General features: G+C 46.3%; 1 protein-coding gene across 3 annotated transcripts in view; it reads right to left on the minus strand.

Annotated features, from left to right (window-relative positions):
- Nucleotides 1-16,422, minus strand: part of Smarcb1 (SWI/SNF related, matrix associated, actin dependent regulator of chromatin, subfamily b, member 1) — a 36,843-nt gene that overhangs the window by 17,632 nt on the left and 2,789 nt on the right. For 2 of the 3 annotated variants that reach the window (XM_005396418.2, XM_013520440.1), the window contains exons 2-5: nucleotides 14,358-14,496; nucleotides 12,564-12,693; nucleotides 8,692-8,829; nucleotides 6,122-6,249 (exon numbers count right to left, since the gene is read on the minus strand). In XM_005396418.2, coding sequence (XP_005396475.1) covers nucleotides 6,122-6,249; nucleotides 8,692-8,829; nucleotides 12,564-12,693; nucleotides 14,358-14,496 — 535 coding nt within the window. The remainder of the gene's footprint in view (nucleotides 1-6,121; nucleotides 6,250-8,691; nucleotides 8,830-12,563; nucleotides 12,694-14,357; nucleotides 14,497-16,422) is intronic. The other variant, XM_005396419.2, reaches the window with a different exon arrangement.

The following is a 16,422-nucleotide window of genomic DNA, read 5'->3' on the forward strand; positions in this document are numbered from 1 at the left end:
TTGTACTCTGAAGCTTGTCCTCTCATCCTTCTAATGGGATCTTTTGTAAAGTATTGATAGAGATCAGTTTTCAGTCATTCTTCTTATAGACTAGGCTGTTGCTGTCTTTGTTTAGCCTGAAGTATCCAAGATTTTCAATTTGTTTCCCAAAAGTTTTGTATTTTATATTTAAGTCTATCATCCTTTGAGGGTGAATTTTTGTATGGGGTTTAGGTCATTACTTTGTCTTCACCTATTCCGTGGCTCCAGTATCACTTTGTTTATAAAGGGCTATCTTTGCTCCACTAAATTAAATCCATCTCTGCCTTTGTTAAAAATCCATAGGGCTTATTTGTATGGACTTCTCTGGAATCTCAAGTCTGTTCCACTGACATATGTCTGTTATTTTGCCCATGCCACAAGGCTTACTGGAGCTATGTAGTAAGCCTTGAGGTAGAACGATTTCTTACACTAGTCTTTTGAAAATGTATTTAGCCATTTTAGTTTCTTTGTCTTGCACTATAAATTTAGAGTAATTATGTCTATATAAAACTCTTGCTAGGGCATTCATAGCAATTATATTAAACTTGTATATCAATTTAGTGTGAAATGACATCTTGAGTCTTTTGATCAATGAACATGGTATGTCTATTTATTTCGATTTTTAAAAACTTTCACCGATGCTTTTAGTTTTTGGCATAAAAGTCATATACATTTTTGTTAGGTTTACACTCATATATTCCTTTTATTACTGAGTAATTATAAATGGAAACTGTATTAGTCCATGCTCCATTGCAATAATAAAACAACAGAAGCTGGGAAAGTACAAAGAAAAGAGGTTTACCCAGCCAGGTGTGGTGCTACACTCCTGTAATCCAAGCACTCAGGAAGCTGAAGCAGAAAGACTGCTGTGAGTTTGAGATCAGCCTGTGCTACGTGGTGAGACCCTATCTCAAACAAAAAACAAAGCAAAATGAGGTTTATCTAGCTGTGGTGGTACATACTGTAACCCTAGTATTCTGGGAGGCTGAGGCAGGAGGACCACGAATTCAAGCCCAGTGTGGGCAACTTAGAGACTATCTCAAAAAAAAAAAAAAAAAGGAAGAGAGAAAGAGAGAAAAAGAGAGAGAGAAAGAAAGAAAGAAAGAAAAAGGAGGCTGGAGTGTAGCTCAGAGGTAGAGCACTTGCCCAGTATGCACAAATCCCTGGGTTCAATTCCTAGTACTGGAAAAAAAGAGGTGGGGCCTACTATAATCCCAAGTATTTGAGTTACAGGAATATCTGAGGCAAGAGGATCACAAGTCACAAGTTCAAGCCAGCCTGGGGAGTCTGGGATGAGGCTCAGTGGCAGTACGCTTATCTAGCACGTGCAAGGTCCTGGGTTCAATCCAGGGCCTAGTGGAAAACGTTTAGGTCAATTGGAGTCCTTCCCTTGGAGTCAGTGCTAATCTCACTGAGTGAGTTAGTTCTCTCAAGAGAGACTTGTTACATAAGAGCAATACTGGCCTCTCCCTGGTCTCTGGCTTCCTGCCTTGCCATGCGTTCTCTTTTACAAGCACTTCCGCCATTATAATTTCATCCACTGTGAGGCCCCCATCTGTGCTGAGTATGAGCAGGGGCTATGCTCCTGACCCTCCAGAAATTTTGAGCTAAATTATACATTTTGGGGGGTGGGGCACTGGGAATTGAACCCAGGGCCTTTCTACTGAGCTACATTCCCAGCCCTTTAAAGAAGTCTTACATTGAGACAGGATCTTGCTAGGTTACTAAGCTCCCACGGTGGACTTGAATCTGTGATCTTCCTGCTTCAGCCACCCAGAGTGCTGAGATTATAGGCACATGCTACTTTGCCAGCTTTTTTGAAAGATTTTAAGTTGTACATTCTATTTCCTTAATAGTACTGGGCATGGCTGGGGATATACAGCTCAATATAGCTCAATGCTAGAGTGCTTGCCTACTACACACAAGTCCCCGAGTTTGATCCTTAGCACTGCATTAAAGAAAAAAAAAGGTGTACAGCAATTCCAGTTATGTATCTGGTTTGATACTGGGTGAGGTACGGTACTTTGTGCTTTGTAAAGAATGATCACTTTTGTACAAGCTGTCGAATTTACGTGTGTAGAGTTGTTTGTAGTATTCCATTCTTTTTGATACCCACGGTTTGTAGTCATGTATTTCTGTCAGTCTCACTAGAGGCTGTCAATTTTATTGACCTTCCAAAATACCAGCCATGTCTCATTAATTTTCTAGATTTTTGAAGCTTTTCGCATTTTCTAATGTACAGGCTAGACACAATCTTCATGACACTAGTTTAACTGTATTCCACACATTTTGAGAAAGTTGTATTTTCCTTCAAGTCCTTGCATATTTTAAATTCCCCTTCAGACTTCCTCTTTGAACCATAAATTATTTAAAGTGTCTTTATTTAGTCTGTGAGTATTTGAGTGCGTTGGGGTTGGAAAATACTTTCTGTCTACCTTCAATTCTCTTCCATTTGTTGAGGGTGTTTTACAACATACAGTTTATATGGTACATTTCCATGGGCCCTAGAAAAGAATGCATACTCAGCTGTGCTGAAGTGTTCTGTAAGTGCTAGATGCTGCTGGTTGTTTTTGTTTTCAATTTCTTTTATCATCTTGCTGATTTTCTTTCTAGTTTTTATGAGGTGCTGAGAGAAGGGTGTTGAAGTTCCTAGTATAACTATGGATTTGTTTATTTCTCTTCAGTTCTGTTTTTGCTTCATAATTTCAAAGTAAACAAATGTGAAAAGAACATAAATCAATTTTGGGTGTTTTTCGATTGTTTTTCAGTAGCACCGGGGACTGAACTCGGGCTAACACATCTAGGCAAGTGCTCTAACACTCAGCCACGTCCTTTACCCTACACTGTCTTTTGAGACAGGGTCTCACTATGCAGTTCAGGCTGGCCTTGAACTCGAGGCTATCCTCTCGCCTCAGTCTCCTGGGTGCTGGGACTACAACAGGGGTACGCCACCACACCCGGCTACACCGGCCATTTTGTTACTTTTACCCACCAGTGAGGGCTGAAGAAAAATTTGCAGAATATGGTTTTGTTCTTCTATGTATTTACATAAATTACATTGAGTGGAGTTTTTTTTTTTTTTTTTTTTTTTTTTTTTGAGACAAACTCTCACTATGTAGAGCCCAGGCTGGCCTCAAACTTGTGGTAACCCTCCTGCCTCAGCCTCTCGAGTGCTGGGAATACAGGTGTGTGCCACCATGCCTGGCTAGAGATAGTATTTTACATGAGGATTCCTACGAGGAAACTCAGGACTGAAACTCATGGTGGAGTCACGGATGGACGCTGGTCTTCGTTATGTCACTCCCTGTTCTCTTCACGAGGACCATCGGGAAAGGCTGGCTCAGATTTAGGAACTATATATAATTCTACCTCTTTTGAGCCACAGGCTAATACAATTCTTGACCATGGCTTTGAACTGTAAAACCAACCATCAAGCATCTCTGCCTGGTTCTAAAAAACTGAGAGTCATTCCTCCCTCCCAGCAACGCACACCCAATGCAAACTAAGTACGAACCAGGGCACTGGTCTCTTTCCACGCTGCCCAGCTTCGTTTTCTTTTTCACTCAGCATTCCCTATTTCTTTTTCATTTAATTTAGTCTCCCGTCTTACATCCTTTCTGGAATAGGATGTGGGTATAAATACATAGTAAAAGCTTCCTATATGTTGTTAAAAGAAAAATAACAAGACATCCCGGGCGTGGTGTGGCCCACGCCTGTAATCCCAGCACTCAAGAGGCTGAGGGAGGAGCACTGATATGAGTTTGAGGCCAGCCTAGGCTACACAGTGAGTTCAAGGCCAGGATGAAGTACACACTGAGAGCCTATCTCAAACACCACCAAAATAAATAACAAGATGATATGTATATTGATTAAATTTGGACAACTAAATTCTATGGTTAAGTAATAAAAAAACAAGGTCCTTGACGTCAAGGAGTTGGGGAGAGAGAGGAAGAGAGAGGGACAGAGAAGAAAGGGAGAGAGGGAGAGGGAGGGAAAGGGAAAGAGAGGAGGGAAAGGAGGAGAAAGGGAGAAGGGGAGAGAGGGGTAGGGGGGAGGGAGAGACAAGGAGAGGAAGGGGAGGAGGGAGAGTGAGGGAGAGGAAGAGACAGGGAGAGAGAGGGGAAGAGGAGAGAATGGGAGGTGGGAGAGAGGGAGAGAGAAAGAGGTGGAGAAAGGGAGAAAGACAGGGAGGGAGAGAGTGGAGAGGGAGAGAGAAGGGGAGGGAGAGGGAGGGGCAGAGGGAGCGAAGGAGAGGGGGAGAGTGGGAGACAGAGAGAGAGGGGGAGAGTGGGAGAGAGAAAGGAAGTGGGGTGGGGGGGAGAGAGAGAGAGAGAGAGAGAGAGAGGGAGAGAGAGAAATAACCACAACAGAAGGCAGCAGAGTAAGTGCGCAACTCAGCAACGGTAACGAGTGATGATGCTTAGCACTGGAGGTGGCCCAATATCCATGTGCGGCCCTGTCCCCGAGTTGAGGTGGTACCACTTCACTGCATCTTCCACCGCTCTACTCAACAAACCTACAGGAACCTCTCCGGCCACACCCTTCAGACACCTCGAACACGTTCTGGGAGAAAAATACTGCAAGTAATACATTATCTGCTGTCAAGTTTTAGCAAGAGTTTTAGCAAAGTAAGGAACTGAAACAACAGAAAATGCTACACCAATGATGAAGGCTGAAGAAATAAGGAAGATACTTCTAAGTGGCATTAAAAAAACCCAACACCCCAAGACCTACTCTGTAGTTACAACTACATTTAAACTGTAAATATTGAAGATTTTGGTGATTTAAAAAATGCTAATAACTTTTTTTTGTTTGACTATAAGTATGGCCGGGTGTGGCTGCAGACATCTGTAAGCCTAGCACTCGGGAGGCTGAGGCAGGAGGATCTTTGCAAGTTCAAGACCAGCCTAGGCTACAAAGTGAGCTCAAGGCCAGCCTGAACCGCACTGCAAGACCCTGTCTCAAAAAGACAAAAACGAAACAAAACAAAACAAAAAAAACCCTGACAGACAGACTAGCAGGAGAGGGGGAGAGTGGGAGACAGAGAGGGAGGGGGAGAGTGGGAGAAAGAAAGGAAGGAACAGAGTGCTCACCTTACATGCTAGAGGCCCTGGCATAAGCCCCAGCACCATAAAAACAAGTCTAACAGGCTTAGAAAATCAATAAAGAAAATAAACACACACAAAATCCTCCTCAGATTGGAGAAGCATTGTAAACGCTCTGGGGCATATAATCTTCTAAGCTTTCTCTCTGCATTTGCACTGAGGAAGTTAAGGCAGCAGAAGGCCAGAAGAGCTGGCATGTGCCCAGGACTTAGGCACACAAGTCCTGTCCTTAGGCTCCTCGTGCAGGAGGGTGGTGGGCACAGACGAAGGGGAAGTGTGGATGGGCCAGGCAGCTGAACAGGTCTGAGAAGCTTCACTGCCATAATCATGTGGACCAGCAGCCGGCCACGCCCAGTCTCTTGAGCCACCCAGCTTCACCTGGGGAGGAGGGAACCTGGAGTTCTCAAGCTGCTGTGGTTTGTCCCCACAAAAATTTATGCTGAGACCTGGCCCCCAGTACAGTAAGGTTGGGAGGTGGGCCCTACTGGAAGGAGCTTGGCTCATGGGGGTGGAGCCCCCATGAAAGGACGCATGTTTTTCTCATGTGAGTTCCCCCTCCCTCTCGCAAACCCGTCTAGGTTAGTCACTATGAGAGCAAGCTCTTATAAAGCAACTCTGGTCCGTGTTTTGTCCCTTTCACACATGCCTACCTGTACTTCCCTGAGTTATAGCAACTTAAAGTCCTCACTAGAAACTGACCAGATGTGACCACCTGATCATGGACATTCCAGCCTCCAGAATAATAAGTCAAAATGAACTTCTTTATAAATTACCCAGTCTCAGATATTCTGTTAGAACAACAGAAAATGGATTAAGACATCTGCCCAGGCCATGAGGAACAGGGAATAGCAGCAGAACCAGGATGAATCTGGAGTCCATACCTAAGAACCATGCTACTCTACCTTGAATGTCACATCCAGATCTGTCTGACAGACAGCTGGAAGAAAAGAGGCTATCCACATATAAGGCCCAGCTGAGACCAATCATCCACATACCATTCATGTTCCAGGTAAAAGCATCCCGCAGCTTCTGCCCATCGATCTCCATGTCCAGCCGGATGGGCACCAACACCTCAGGCTGAGATGCATTCTCGTGAATCACAGCTGGGTCATGGTCATCAAAGCTGAAATGAAATAGCAGCAACAGTCAGCCAAGGCACCATGGGTCCCTTTGTCTAGGGCAGGAGGAATATGAGTTTCAACTTCCCTCTGTACCTCACATCATTATAAATGTGGCTGGAGGGGAAAGAGCACTTCCTAGAAGGACTTCTCACCTACCGCTGAAGCCACACAGATGAGATCAGGTGAGGTCGCAAAGCCACAGTCTAACTCAGGCGGTAGGGGCCGTAAATGACAAGCAACAGCGTATGTACAGCAAATGCTGTAATAGAGCAGAACTGTATGCTTCATGGACACACAAGGAAGGGACAAAAAGCTGCAGACCTAGGCAGTGGAACAAGACCTAGACGTACTTCAACGGGAGACTCACGGCTAAAGTGAGCAGGACTGTCACAGAAAACTGAGAAAGGAGAAGGGCACTTCCAGCAGAGGAACAGCCACACAAAGGCCAGGAGGCAGGAAAACAGAGGAACTGCCAAGGGAGCAGCTAACAGACTGCTGAAGGTGGAGCGATCATATGGGGGAGCTCCCGGAGAATCTGCAAAGCCAGGAGATGACGAAGTGCTGACAGTTCTCCATCTCAGGCTTTGGAAGCAGGCTCCTTCCCAGAGGGAGACCCAAGATTCTGAGCAAGGAAACACTGTATTTCAGGAAGACAGAGGGCGGAGATGGAGCAGGCAGGTTGGTGAGAGGGTGCAGAGGAAACCTCAGGCATCCGTGGGACACAGAAGATGGAGAGAAGGAAAACACTTGGCACGCCATGAGTGCTCCTCCGGAAGCGGCAGGAATGCTGGAGGCAGGAGCGGCTATCAAAAAAGGGGAAGTGACAGCTAAACTGAGATGGGACAGTGGTAGGAGGAAAGGAAAAAAGGAAGGAGGAAGAAAGAAGGAACAAAGGAAGGAGGGATGGGGGTAAAGAAGGAAGTAAAGGAGAGAGGGCTGAGAAAGGAGAAGGGGCAGAGGGAGGACGGGGTGAGCCCTGCAGAAGGCGGGAGTGAGCAGTGCAGTGTGGGAGGAGCTCTGGATGGTGTGACAGGAGTGAAGTGAGGCCAGTGCTTCTGAGCAGAGCACAGCAGAAGCAACCGCACCATGCAAGGCAGCCTAGAGAACCCAGCCTCTGCTCCAAGTGTGACCAGGGTCTGGAGGATTCCCTCAGGAGTTAGACAATTTGCCTGGGCAAAGACGCTCATGCTGGCCGCAGAGCTGAGAACGCAGCAAGCAGATGAGCTGGGTGCAAACACCCAGCGAGACCCAATGGGGAGCTGGCCAAGGGTGGCCCAGTTCCAGGAACTTGGAGGGCTGAGAAAGTAGGACTTGTGGCATGAAAAAGAGGAAGGAGGTGAGAAAGAGTTCGGGCTCTTGGCCTGAGCAAGGGGAAGAACGGATGCCAAGCTTCGACATGGAGAAGTCTGCAGGCAGTGTGTGGCTGAAGACGGGAGGGTAGCAGCTATGGGGAGTCTGGGCTGCAGATACAAATGTGGAGCCTGAAAAATGTTCTCTCAAAACACATCTATGTCTTAATCCCATAAACCTGTGGCCATTACCTCATGTGGCCCAAAAAAGGAGACTACGCAGATGTGGCTAAGAGAAGGAGCCTGAGAGTGTCCAACTGGGCCATATATTATATCACAGTGTCTTTTTTCTTGGCAGCGGGGGCGGGGGGCCCTCTGAGATGAAGCCAGGGCCTCACACATGCTAGGCAAATGTTCTACCACTGAGCTATATCCCCAGACCTTTTTTCATATTTTTAACTCTGAGAAAGAGTCTTGCCAAGTTCCCTGGGCTAGACCTGAACTTATGTTCATCCTGCTTCAGCTTCCACAGTAGCTAAGTGAAAGGTATTCGCCATGGCAGCGGACTCAGTATCCTCTTAAGACAGAAACACGGGGAGATTTCGCAGACAGAAAGAAAGAGGTCATGTGATTATGGAGGCAGAGACTAGAGTGATGTGGCCACAAGCTAAGGAATATAACAGCCACCAGAGCTGGAAGAAGCAAGGATCAGACTTGCTCCCTAAAGGAAACAGGGCCCTGCCTACACCTTGATTTGGACTCAGCAAAACAGATTTTCAGAAATGCGAAGGAACAAATTTGTGCTGCTTTAAGCCGCCCACTTTGCAGTGGTTTGTCCCAGCAGCCACAGGAAACAGACACAGTAGGAGTGCAGAGCATGACATGTGAAACCCTGAGATTGGCCATGACCAGCTGCTGAGAAACAGAGCGCACAGAAAAGTCCAGGGACTGTGCCCCCAGCTGCCTGACTAAGGTGCTGGGGAAGGGAGGAGAAAAAAGTGAGAGATCAAAGCAGGGAGAGCCAAGGAGGCCAGGGAAAGCCAGGGACAGTATCTTGGAAGCTGGAAGAAACAGTTTTTCAAGGACTAAAGCTAAAAGGCCTTGGAGGATGGAGGTGGACTCTGTGTGCGGGCCCAGTGTGGCAGCGTAACTCACCACAGGGGGAAGGTTCTCTTCTTGTCCCGGCCCATGCGGTTCCTATTGATGGTGGTGGAACAGGGCACAGCATCCAGATGATGGGAACTGTTGGGCAGGGTGGGGACCCACTGGCTGTTCCTCTTTGCCTTCTGTTCCCTGCGGGACACACACACAAAAAAGCCTGGTCAGACTAGGAGTCCAAGTCTGTCCCCCAGGCCCCTACTCATGCTCAGTGGACACTGTGCAGGGCTATAGGCTCCTGGCGAGGATGTCTGTGCACTCATGACTCCGTGGGGCTCTGCTCCCCAGGCTCTCATTGGCACCTAGAGGTATCTGGACAAGGAAAAGGGCACAAAAGGATGCTAGACGCCACCCAGGGCACAAGTTAGCTGCTAACCCCTGGGTATGGCATACTGCACTATGTTCTAGGCATGGGCCCCATAAAGTAATGTTCCTGATTAGGCAAAGGGGCAAAAGAGGCAGGCTTCCCTGTAGGGTGAACACTGGAGAACCTTCAACATGGAATCAGGGTTCTCAGTGTGTTTAAGATAGCACAGGAGCAGTGGGGGTGACAGTGCTGGAAGGGGTTAGAGGCTCGAGATAAAGAGCCCCTGGTCATAAGGGCTCACAAGCTGAGAAGTGTTTGCTACTACGGCTTTCCTCATGACAGCCCGCCCTGCTTTCTCCTGGGTATTCTCTTTTCTCGCCTTTTCCTCTTTTACTTGGTCCAAGCTCACTCTGCAGAGCCCGTTTCTCACTCACTCTTCACTTTTACTTTTTCAAATAAATTTTGTTCCTGCTTAAAAAGAAACTAGCCAACAGGTGGCTCCAAAGGGGTAGAAGGGAGAAATCTGATCAGACTCCGATGATAATGATGATGATGATGATAATGATGATGATGCTGTTGTTGTCGAAAGGTTCTTACTTTGTTGGCCAGGCTGGCCCTGAACTCCTGGATTCAAGCAACCCTCCCACTTTAGCCTCCTGTGTAACTGGGACTACTGGCAGGTACTAGCTATACTAAATGTGCTGGCTATACTAAGATAGACTGGCAAGGTTTCTGGGCTCTGACCTTCCAGAACAGTAGAGATAAGAAGAATTAGTATCTTCTAGGAAGTGACCCCCAGGGTAATCTGAATAACTTACATCCTATGAAGGACTCACTCTCTTGTCTGAACTCCAGGTTGTTTTTACTATTGGGAGATTCTCAGAACTATTTTACACTGAGGCTCCAGTGCCAGGTTAGACAGATGGAGCACTTAGGATCCCATAGTGCTATGTGTGTTAGTCTTCCATAGCAAGACCATATACAACATTTACCTTTATATTTCCACCATCTGTACATACAGTTCCTGCAAGTACTGCCCACCACCGTTCACAGCAAGTGATGAGTTACAGGACAACACCCTCTAAGGAGGCACCTGGCGGAAGCATGTTGCAGGCCTTTCTTCTTTCCACAAGTGGTATAGGACCCTTGGTTCTTTTAACTCTTTTCTTCAAAAGTTAGGGTCATTTATACATCCAACACTGAGGTCCAGGACCAAGGACAGGGGGCAAGAAGGGACCTATAGTACCCAAGTGGCAAGGAGTATAGCAAATCTCCTACATTGCAGATCTTGCTCTATCTTATCATCAGCCTTGACCTGGAACATGTGGGGAATGTGGAATTCACACACCCAGGGCCTAAGAGCTGGGAAGCAAGACCAGGGTCCCCATCTCAGCTTATCTTGACAAATGGCTTACTCAGAGTGCAAAATTTTAAGTAGCAAGTTTCTATGGCCTACCAAGATTGAGTGACTTGCCATCACTGCAGGAGGGCCTGGGAATATGAGTTCTTCACAACTTCCAGGTATGAGTCCAGTGAAGCTGGGATGGATATCCTCCTACAGTTTGTGCTAGGCTTCTCTACCCCTCTTTCTTTAAAACTGCCTGTCTTGAGAGCAATCTCTCTCATTTTTAGGCCTAGGCTGCCCTGCCAGTCCCTCAGCTGGTAGCCTTCTCAAGTAAAGAATGCAAATTATGCTACAGATAACAGACATAGCAAGTGTACGTAACATACTCAGTGATACACAGAATATGAGAATCCAAGTCATGAAATCCAACCCGGGCCTCACCATAAGATCTTCCCAAGAACTCCAAGAAGGGGCATCTAGCTTCTGCCTGAACTGTGATATAGTAGGGAGCCTGAGAGAGCCCTTGTCAGGCTGACTGAACAGCAGGCAGCCAGCCAAAGCTGCTTTGCTCAAAACTCAGCTACCCTCTACAACTGTCATCCTACCTCCAGGGCGACAGAATTCTATTCCTTCAGCTGGTCCTCATATGACATGATCATCAAGAAATTACTTACCAACCTATAAAAGGTTCTCTGCTGACATGTGCAAACTTAAAAGTACTGTCCATATGTGCATAATTTCCTTCTGTGACTTCCCAGGAAGGTCTAGCCATCCTTATGTTCTTACCACATCCCTTGGGGGAACAAAAATCTGCCAAGCACACGTCTACAATGGCCAGGCTGGATGCATGCCACCTTTCTTGGGGGAATCATAAAAACAATCCAATAGCAAAGTTGACAGAAAATCTGGAAAGAAATGATTTTCCACAACCACATCACTCTGAACAATAATCCATTTTCCCCCTTAGTGCTCCCTGGTTTTCGTACATAGAGATGCATTTTTTCTTGACAGCTGGAAACACAGAGTAAGTAGGTACAATCTGGTATTCTGTATGTCTCAGTTGAGCCACGTCTCAGGGTCCTGCAGAGACTATGTAATTATGATGTATATGGTAACATCTTAGTCCATTCAAGTAGGCGCATCCTGTAATATCTGGCCCTTCCCTAAGCCTGCACACTCATTGGCTCCATAGTGTCCATTTTTATTCACAACTCTCCAAAAAGCATCTCTGTACATGTAATGAGTTGACTTACTTTGTTCTTTTAAATTCTTTTTTCTTCTATTTGTTTGTTCTGAGACAGGGCCTTGTTATGTAGCTCAGATTATCCTCGAACTTGCAATCCTCCTGCCTCAGTCTTCCAACTGCTAGGATTATAGGCATGTATCATCACACCCAGTTTATTTTTAAATTATTTCTAGTTCTACCACTTTTCCCAGTTCTCTATGTTGTTAGTTTTTTGAGTGAATGGTAAAGCACTTTCTACTTAGCATGCACAGGGCCCTAAAAAAATAAGATTACACATGAGAATAATCATTCTTCCTGTTGTTTTCCCCTTGTATTTTCCAGATGTGCATCATCCTTTTACTTATTTACGTACCAGGGACTGGGAGTGCAGTTCAGTGGTAGAGCATGTGCTCATGAGGCACTGAATTCAATCCCCAGCACCATGCAAACAACAAACAAACAAAAAACCAAACCTACTAGAGCCATGACGGTAAACCTTTAAGCTTCTGATGATACAAACATCCCACTGTGCCATGCATGCCATAGGTTCGCCACCACTGTACTAGAATATCCAAGTTTTGTTTTGTTTTGTTTTGTTTTTTATAAATCTGAGTATATAGGCAAAGACAGCACAGGAAATTTGTAATTACTTGCCTTTTTAATTGTCACTCACTGTAAATACTCTTACAGGTTTTACATTTGTATGTACTCAAATCCACTGCTTGTTTCTTTTGTGACTTTATTTGGGCCACTAATTTTTCTGACATATGAGTTCTACTTTCAGAGCATTCCTAATGGCTCTCCAGAATTCAACATTTGGCTCTGTGTTTCTTAGGAATTCCAAAGACAGAAGAAATGTACAAACTCAGCTAAGACGATAGTGAGCACAGTGAGTAGTGTTGAAAGATAGTTCAGCTTCACCCTAAGCTGTTTTTGAGTATGAGAGATATCCCATGGTGCCCTAGAGCATACCTGAGCCAGGAGCATATTACCTGAGGTAGGTGGGGGGCTCTGTGCTGATGGACACAGCCTTGTACTTCTCATCATTGCCGTCAAGAATCTCTTCCACCTCGGAGGCTTTTAACAGAGTCACGCTGGTGGCAAGGGTGGTATATCCATGATCTGTAAGTGGAGAGACACTACTGCGGTTACCCTGCTGGGAGTGGTAGCAAACAGCAGCCAGCCAACTGGATATAGCACATCAAGTCCTCACATGCAGGAAGTGGGAAAAGCAAGGTGTCAAACTTACTACTGCTGAATGCCTCTTCCAAACGGGCAATCTGGATGGAGGACTTTATTTACAAGTCCCACTGAGTAAAGCCTCCTTTGGGACTGACTTGGACTAATGTGCTCCAGAGCACTGGCTTAGGGACAGAGGAAATGCTTAGGGCAGCTGCAGCACCAGAGGCTGCAGCACAGCCCACTAGGGTTCAAGAAGCTCCAGCGGAGTACCGCAGTGGGAAGAGGTCAGACACCACCGCAATCCACAACATGAAGCAAGGTGGGGAGATGGAATGAAAGATGAGTACTTTTCTTTTAAAACAAGAGTCCAGAGAGTTGGAAAGAGCTGCTTCACACCAAACAGGAATTCCTGTCCCCAAGCCAGTCTGGCGGTGCTATCAGGAAAACAAGACAGATTCATGGCAACTTGACCCCTAGCTCTTCTCTTGGTCAAGAGCTGTTACCTGTCTGTGGGCCCAGTCTGGCTTCTCCTGGAGGAATCAATTGGTTATGGGGAAGGTATCTCCAAAGCACAAGGCAGAAGCATCACCAAGACTTCACCAGGGACTTGCAGAGGGGAAAGTAAAGCTAGAAAGTCACTGTGCTAGTGACCGGCGCTCCACTTGGGGCAGAGGGGGACACAAAGGAAACTGTTTTAGTCAAGTGAGTGGAAATGTTATAGCAGCAGAAAAAAAGCAGCTCTGGCTCCTGCGTTAAAAGAACCCCTAGTCTGCCCACAGTGGACAAAACCACAGCAGCACCTATAAACATATCGAACAGGATAGGCTGTGAAGCACGCACACGCGCACACGCACGCGCGTGCGCACACACGCACACAGACACTTAGGCTCAGGGCAGCTCTCTCCAAGGCGCCTCTGCTAAGTGGGAAGCAGTTTTGCCACCTGCCAAAAGGCACACTGCATCCATATCCAAATGTTCCCTTAAAGTTTCTCCTAACAGAAGCCCCAGGAATCTCCAAAGAGCATCTCTGCCCTGCACAGAGCTGCCATGACCCAAAGCATGCTAGTTTCACTAGTGTCAGGCGCTCACTAGCAAGCCCCAGGCACACAGCAGGCCACGGGGAACAGACATGCACATGAGCTTAGCACACTGGCTGCTGGCATGAAGTGCTATGGGATGGACATGTTTTGAGAGGCAAGCAGTGGAAGCCCAAGAGGGGAGTGGGGGCTGGGGCCACCACCCACCACTAGAGCTGCATGGAGGATGACTATGGAGACACGCCCACGGCAGATGGTAGAGCATCGCAGCATTCCTAAAACGTTTTGAGACCAACATGTCTTCACAGCACCTGCTACTATCCCTACTGGGGCCCGCTCACATGCCCACCGGCCCAGCTGGAAATACTTGACAGTGGACCACCAATGGCTCCCGGAGCCATGCTCTTACCTGAGCCTCATATGTGTGCTCGAAGGCTGGCCCCACCCCTGGGACGCTCCCTGCCTAAGGTCAAGGCTGCAGTGAAGACACTGGAGTGAAAACGTTTTATCTTCATGACATAAGCGAGTGGTTTTGAAACAGGTTTACAAACCCTCGTGAAGACGCACCCTTAGTGTTAGGTTTTGTTTTTTTACCATGTGACGATGCAACTATTTTCTTCCTCTCTTCCACAGTGGCTAGTCGCCTCCAGAGCGAGGGGTATCTCTTGTACAGAGAACCTCGGAACATACGGAGGTAGTTTCCCACCTATGAGTAAAGCAAGAAAGCTCATTATGAAGGTCATATCTCCATGTGAAAGGAGAGGGTCCTTTTCAGCTGGCCCCCAGGCGCCAAGCTTTTGGCACTAATAAAATACATTCTGCTGACATCAAGAGTTCAACAGCAGTGCACATCTGGTCTACATCTATGCATCCTGACAAAAGAACCACGTTCCGAAGGGCCTGACCAGATGTCTGCAAGGGAGCCCCTCAGAGCTTAGTAAGAAGCCTCCAGAGCTTAGCAAGAAGCTCGTGGTGATTTTTATTTTGGACTAAGGATCTCTGGCACTTTCCAGAAATACAAAGCTTCTCTGACCTTCTTTTATCTCAAGAAGCAGACTTTGATATTTTTACGATGTAATAAACACCAAAAAGGTCTTCTAATTTTAGACAGATGCAGGATAATTTCCCCCATGCCCTGTGTTGCTTTCTTTAGTAACAAAATCCAAACCAGGGACACCAAAGGAATTTTTCCCAAGAGTCTAAAGAGCACTTATTGGAGATCACTAGACTGCCACAGAACTCATTACTTTCCCAAACAATAGCTTTGGTTTGTTTATACCAAATACTGAAAGTATATTGCTGCTCATGAAGTGAAAGCTAGTCCTACAGGTTTTAGGCACCCCATGGTCTCATTAACTTTTTAGAAATTATTACTCCAGAGTCACATTGTGGGGGACAGCCACTGTGGATGGGGTGCCAGGTGCTGATTCCACATGCAACCTGGAATTATTTTCCTTTTTTGGGTCTCTTAACTCCTCTGTTGACATGTGAACTTTGCCCTACAAAGGCTCACTTTCATTATTTTTCCCATTCTATCTATCTAGGATAGTACATATTTATTAAAAGCATGCTTGTCCATTTCTCACTAAGGCAAGTTTTATATGATTAACAACTAGAGCTGATGAACACAATGAGAGAAGAGCGGCCACAGTAATCCCTCCTGTGCCACGTAAGAGTGCAGACCCCTCATTGCTACTTGGTGTATGTATCATCACCAGCCAAGGGTAGAAACTCACTTTCCATTAAGTTTTGAAAAGAATGAGGGGCCAGGCGTGGTGGTGCATGCCTTTAATTCCAGCACTCAGGAGCCTGAGGCAGGAGGTTCACTGTGAATTTGAGGCCAGCCTCGGCTATATAATGAGTTCAAAGCTAGCCTGAATTACATTGTGAGACCATGTCTCAAAAAGATTAAAAAAAAAAATTGAAATACTGGTTCCCATCAATACCATCAAGGCCCTGCAGGGCTCTTGGATCTCTGATCTCTCCCAAGGTCCCTTGAGAACTTAGGACACTGAGGCCTGCCTTCCTGGCTTTCCCCAGCCTTAGTCCTCTCGGATCCAGGTTTTCAGAATGCAAAAATGAAGATGCTGGGGCTGGGGATTTAGCTCAGTGGCAAAGTGCCTGCCTGGCAAGCGCAAGGTCGTGAGTTCGGTTCCCGTACCAGAGAAAAACCAAAAAAACAAAAACAACCAAACAAATGAAGATGCTGAATGTGGGGATTTCATAGAGTCTGCTCAGCTCTACGACTCTGGCTTAGTAAATCTAACCGCCTGCAGATACTGGGAGAAGAGTGATACATAGCAACTGCAGATGCTCTCCCAAGGCAGCTCATGGGTATCATACAGAGGCACTGTCTGTGTTGCTATGGCCAGCCTGCCTCTCTGAATAGAGCCCAGGGCCATTCATCCAATTCTGTTCCAGGAGCTACTGAACAGAAATAGGGCTATGACCTTGAGCCATTCCCTAACTTCCAAAGGTCTGATGATTATTAAGGTAGGCCCCAGAAAGCCAAGTGCCTCTCCATTTTGGTCTCAGAATAACTATTCTCACTCAACAGAGAGGACTGGGAGTGAAGAGGCTGAAAGAGGAGACTAGTTAGCTTTCTTTTTTTTTTTTTTTTTTTTTTTTTTTG

The sequence above is a fragment of the Chinchilla lanigera genome, unplaced genomic scaffold, assembly GCF_000276665.1.
Source record: "Chinchilla lanigera isolate Chin_1 unplaced genomic scaffold, ChiLan1.0 scaffold00054, whole genome shotgun sequence".
Lineage (NCBI taxonomy): Eukaryota > Metazoa > Chordata > Mammalia > Rodentia > Chinchillidae > Chinchilla > Chinchilla lanigera.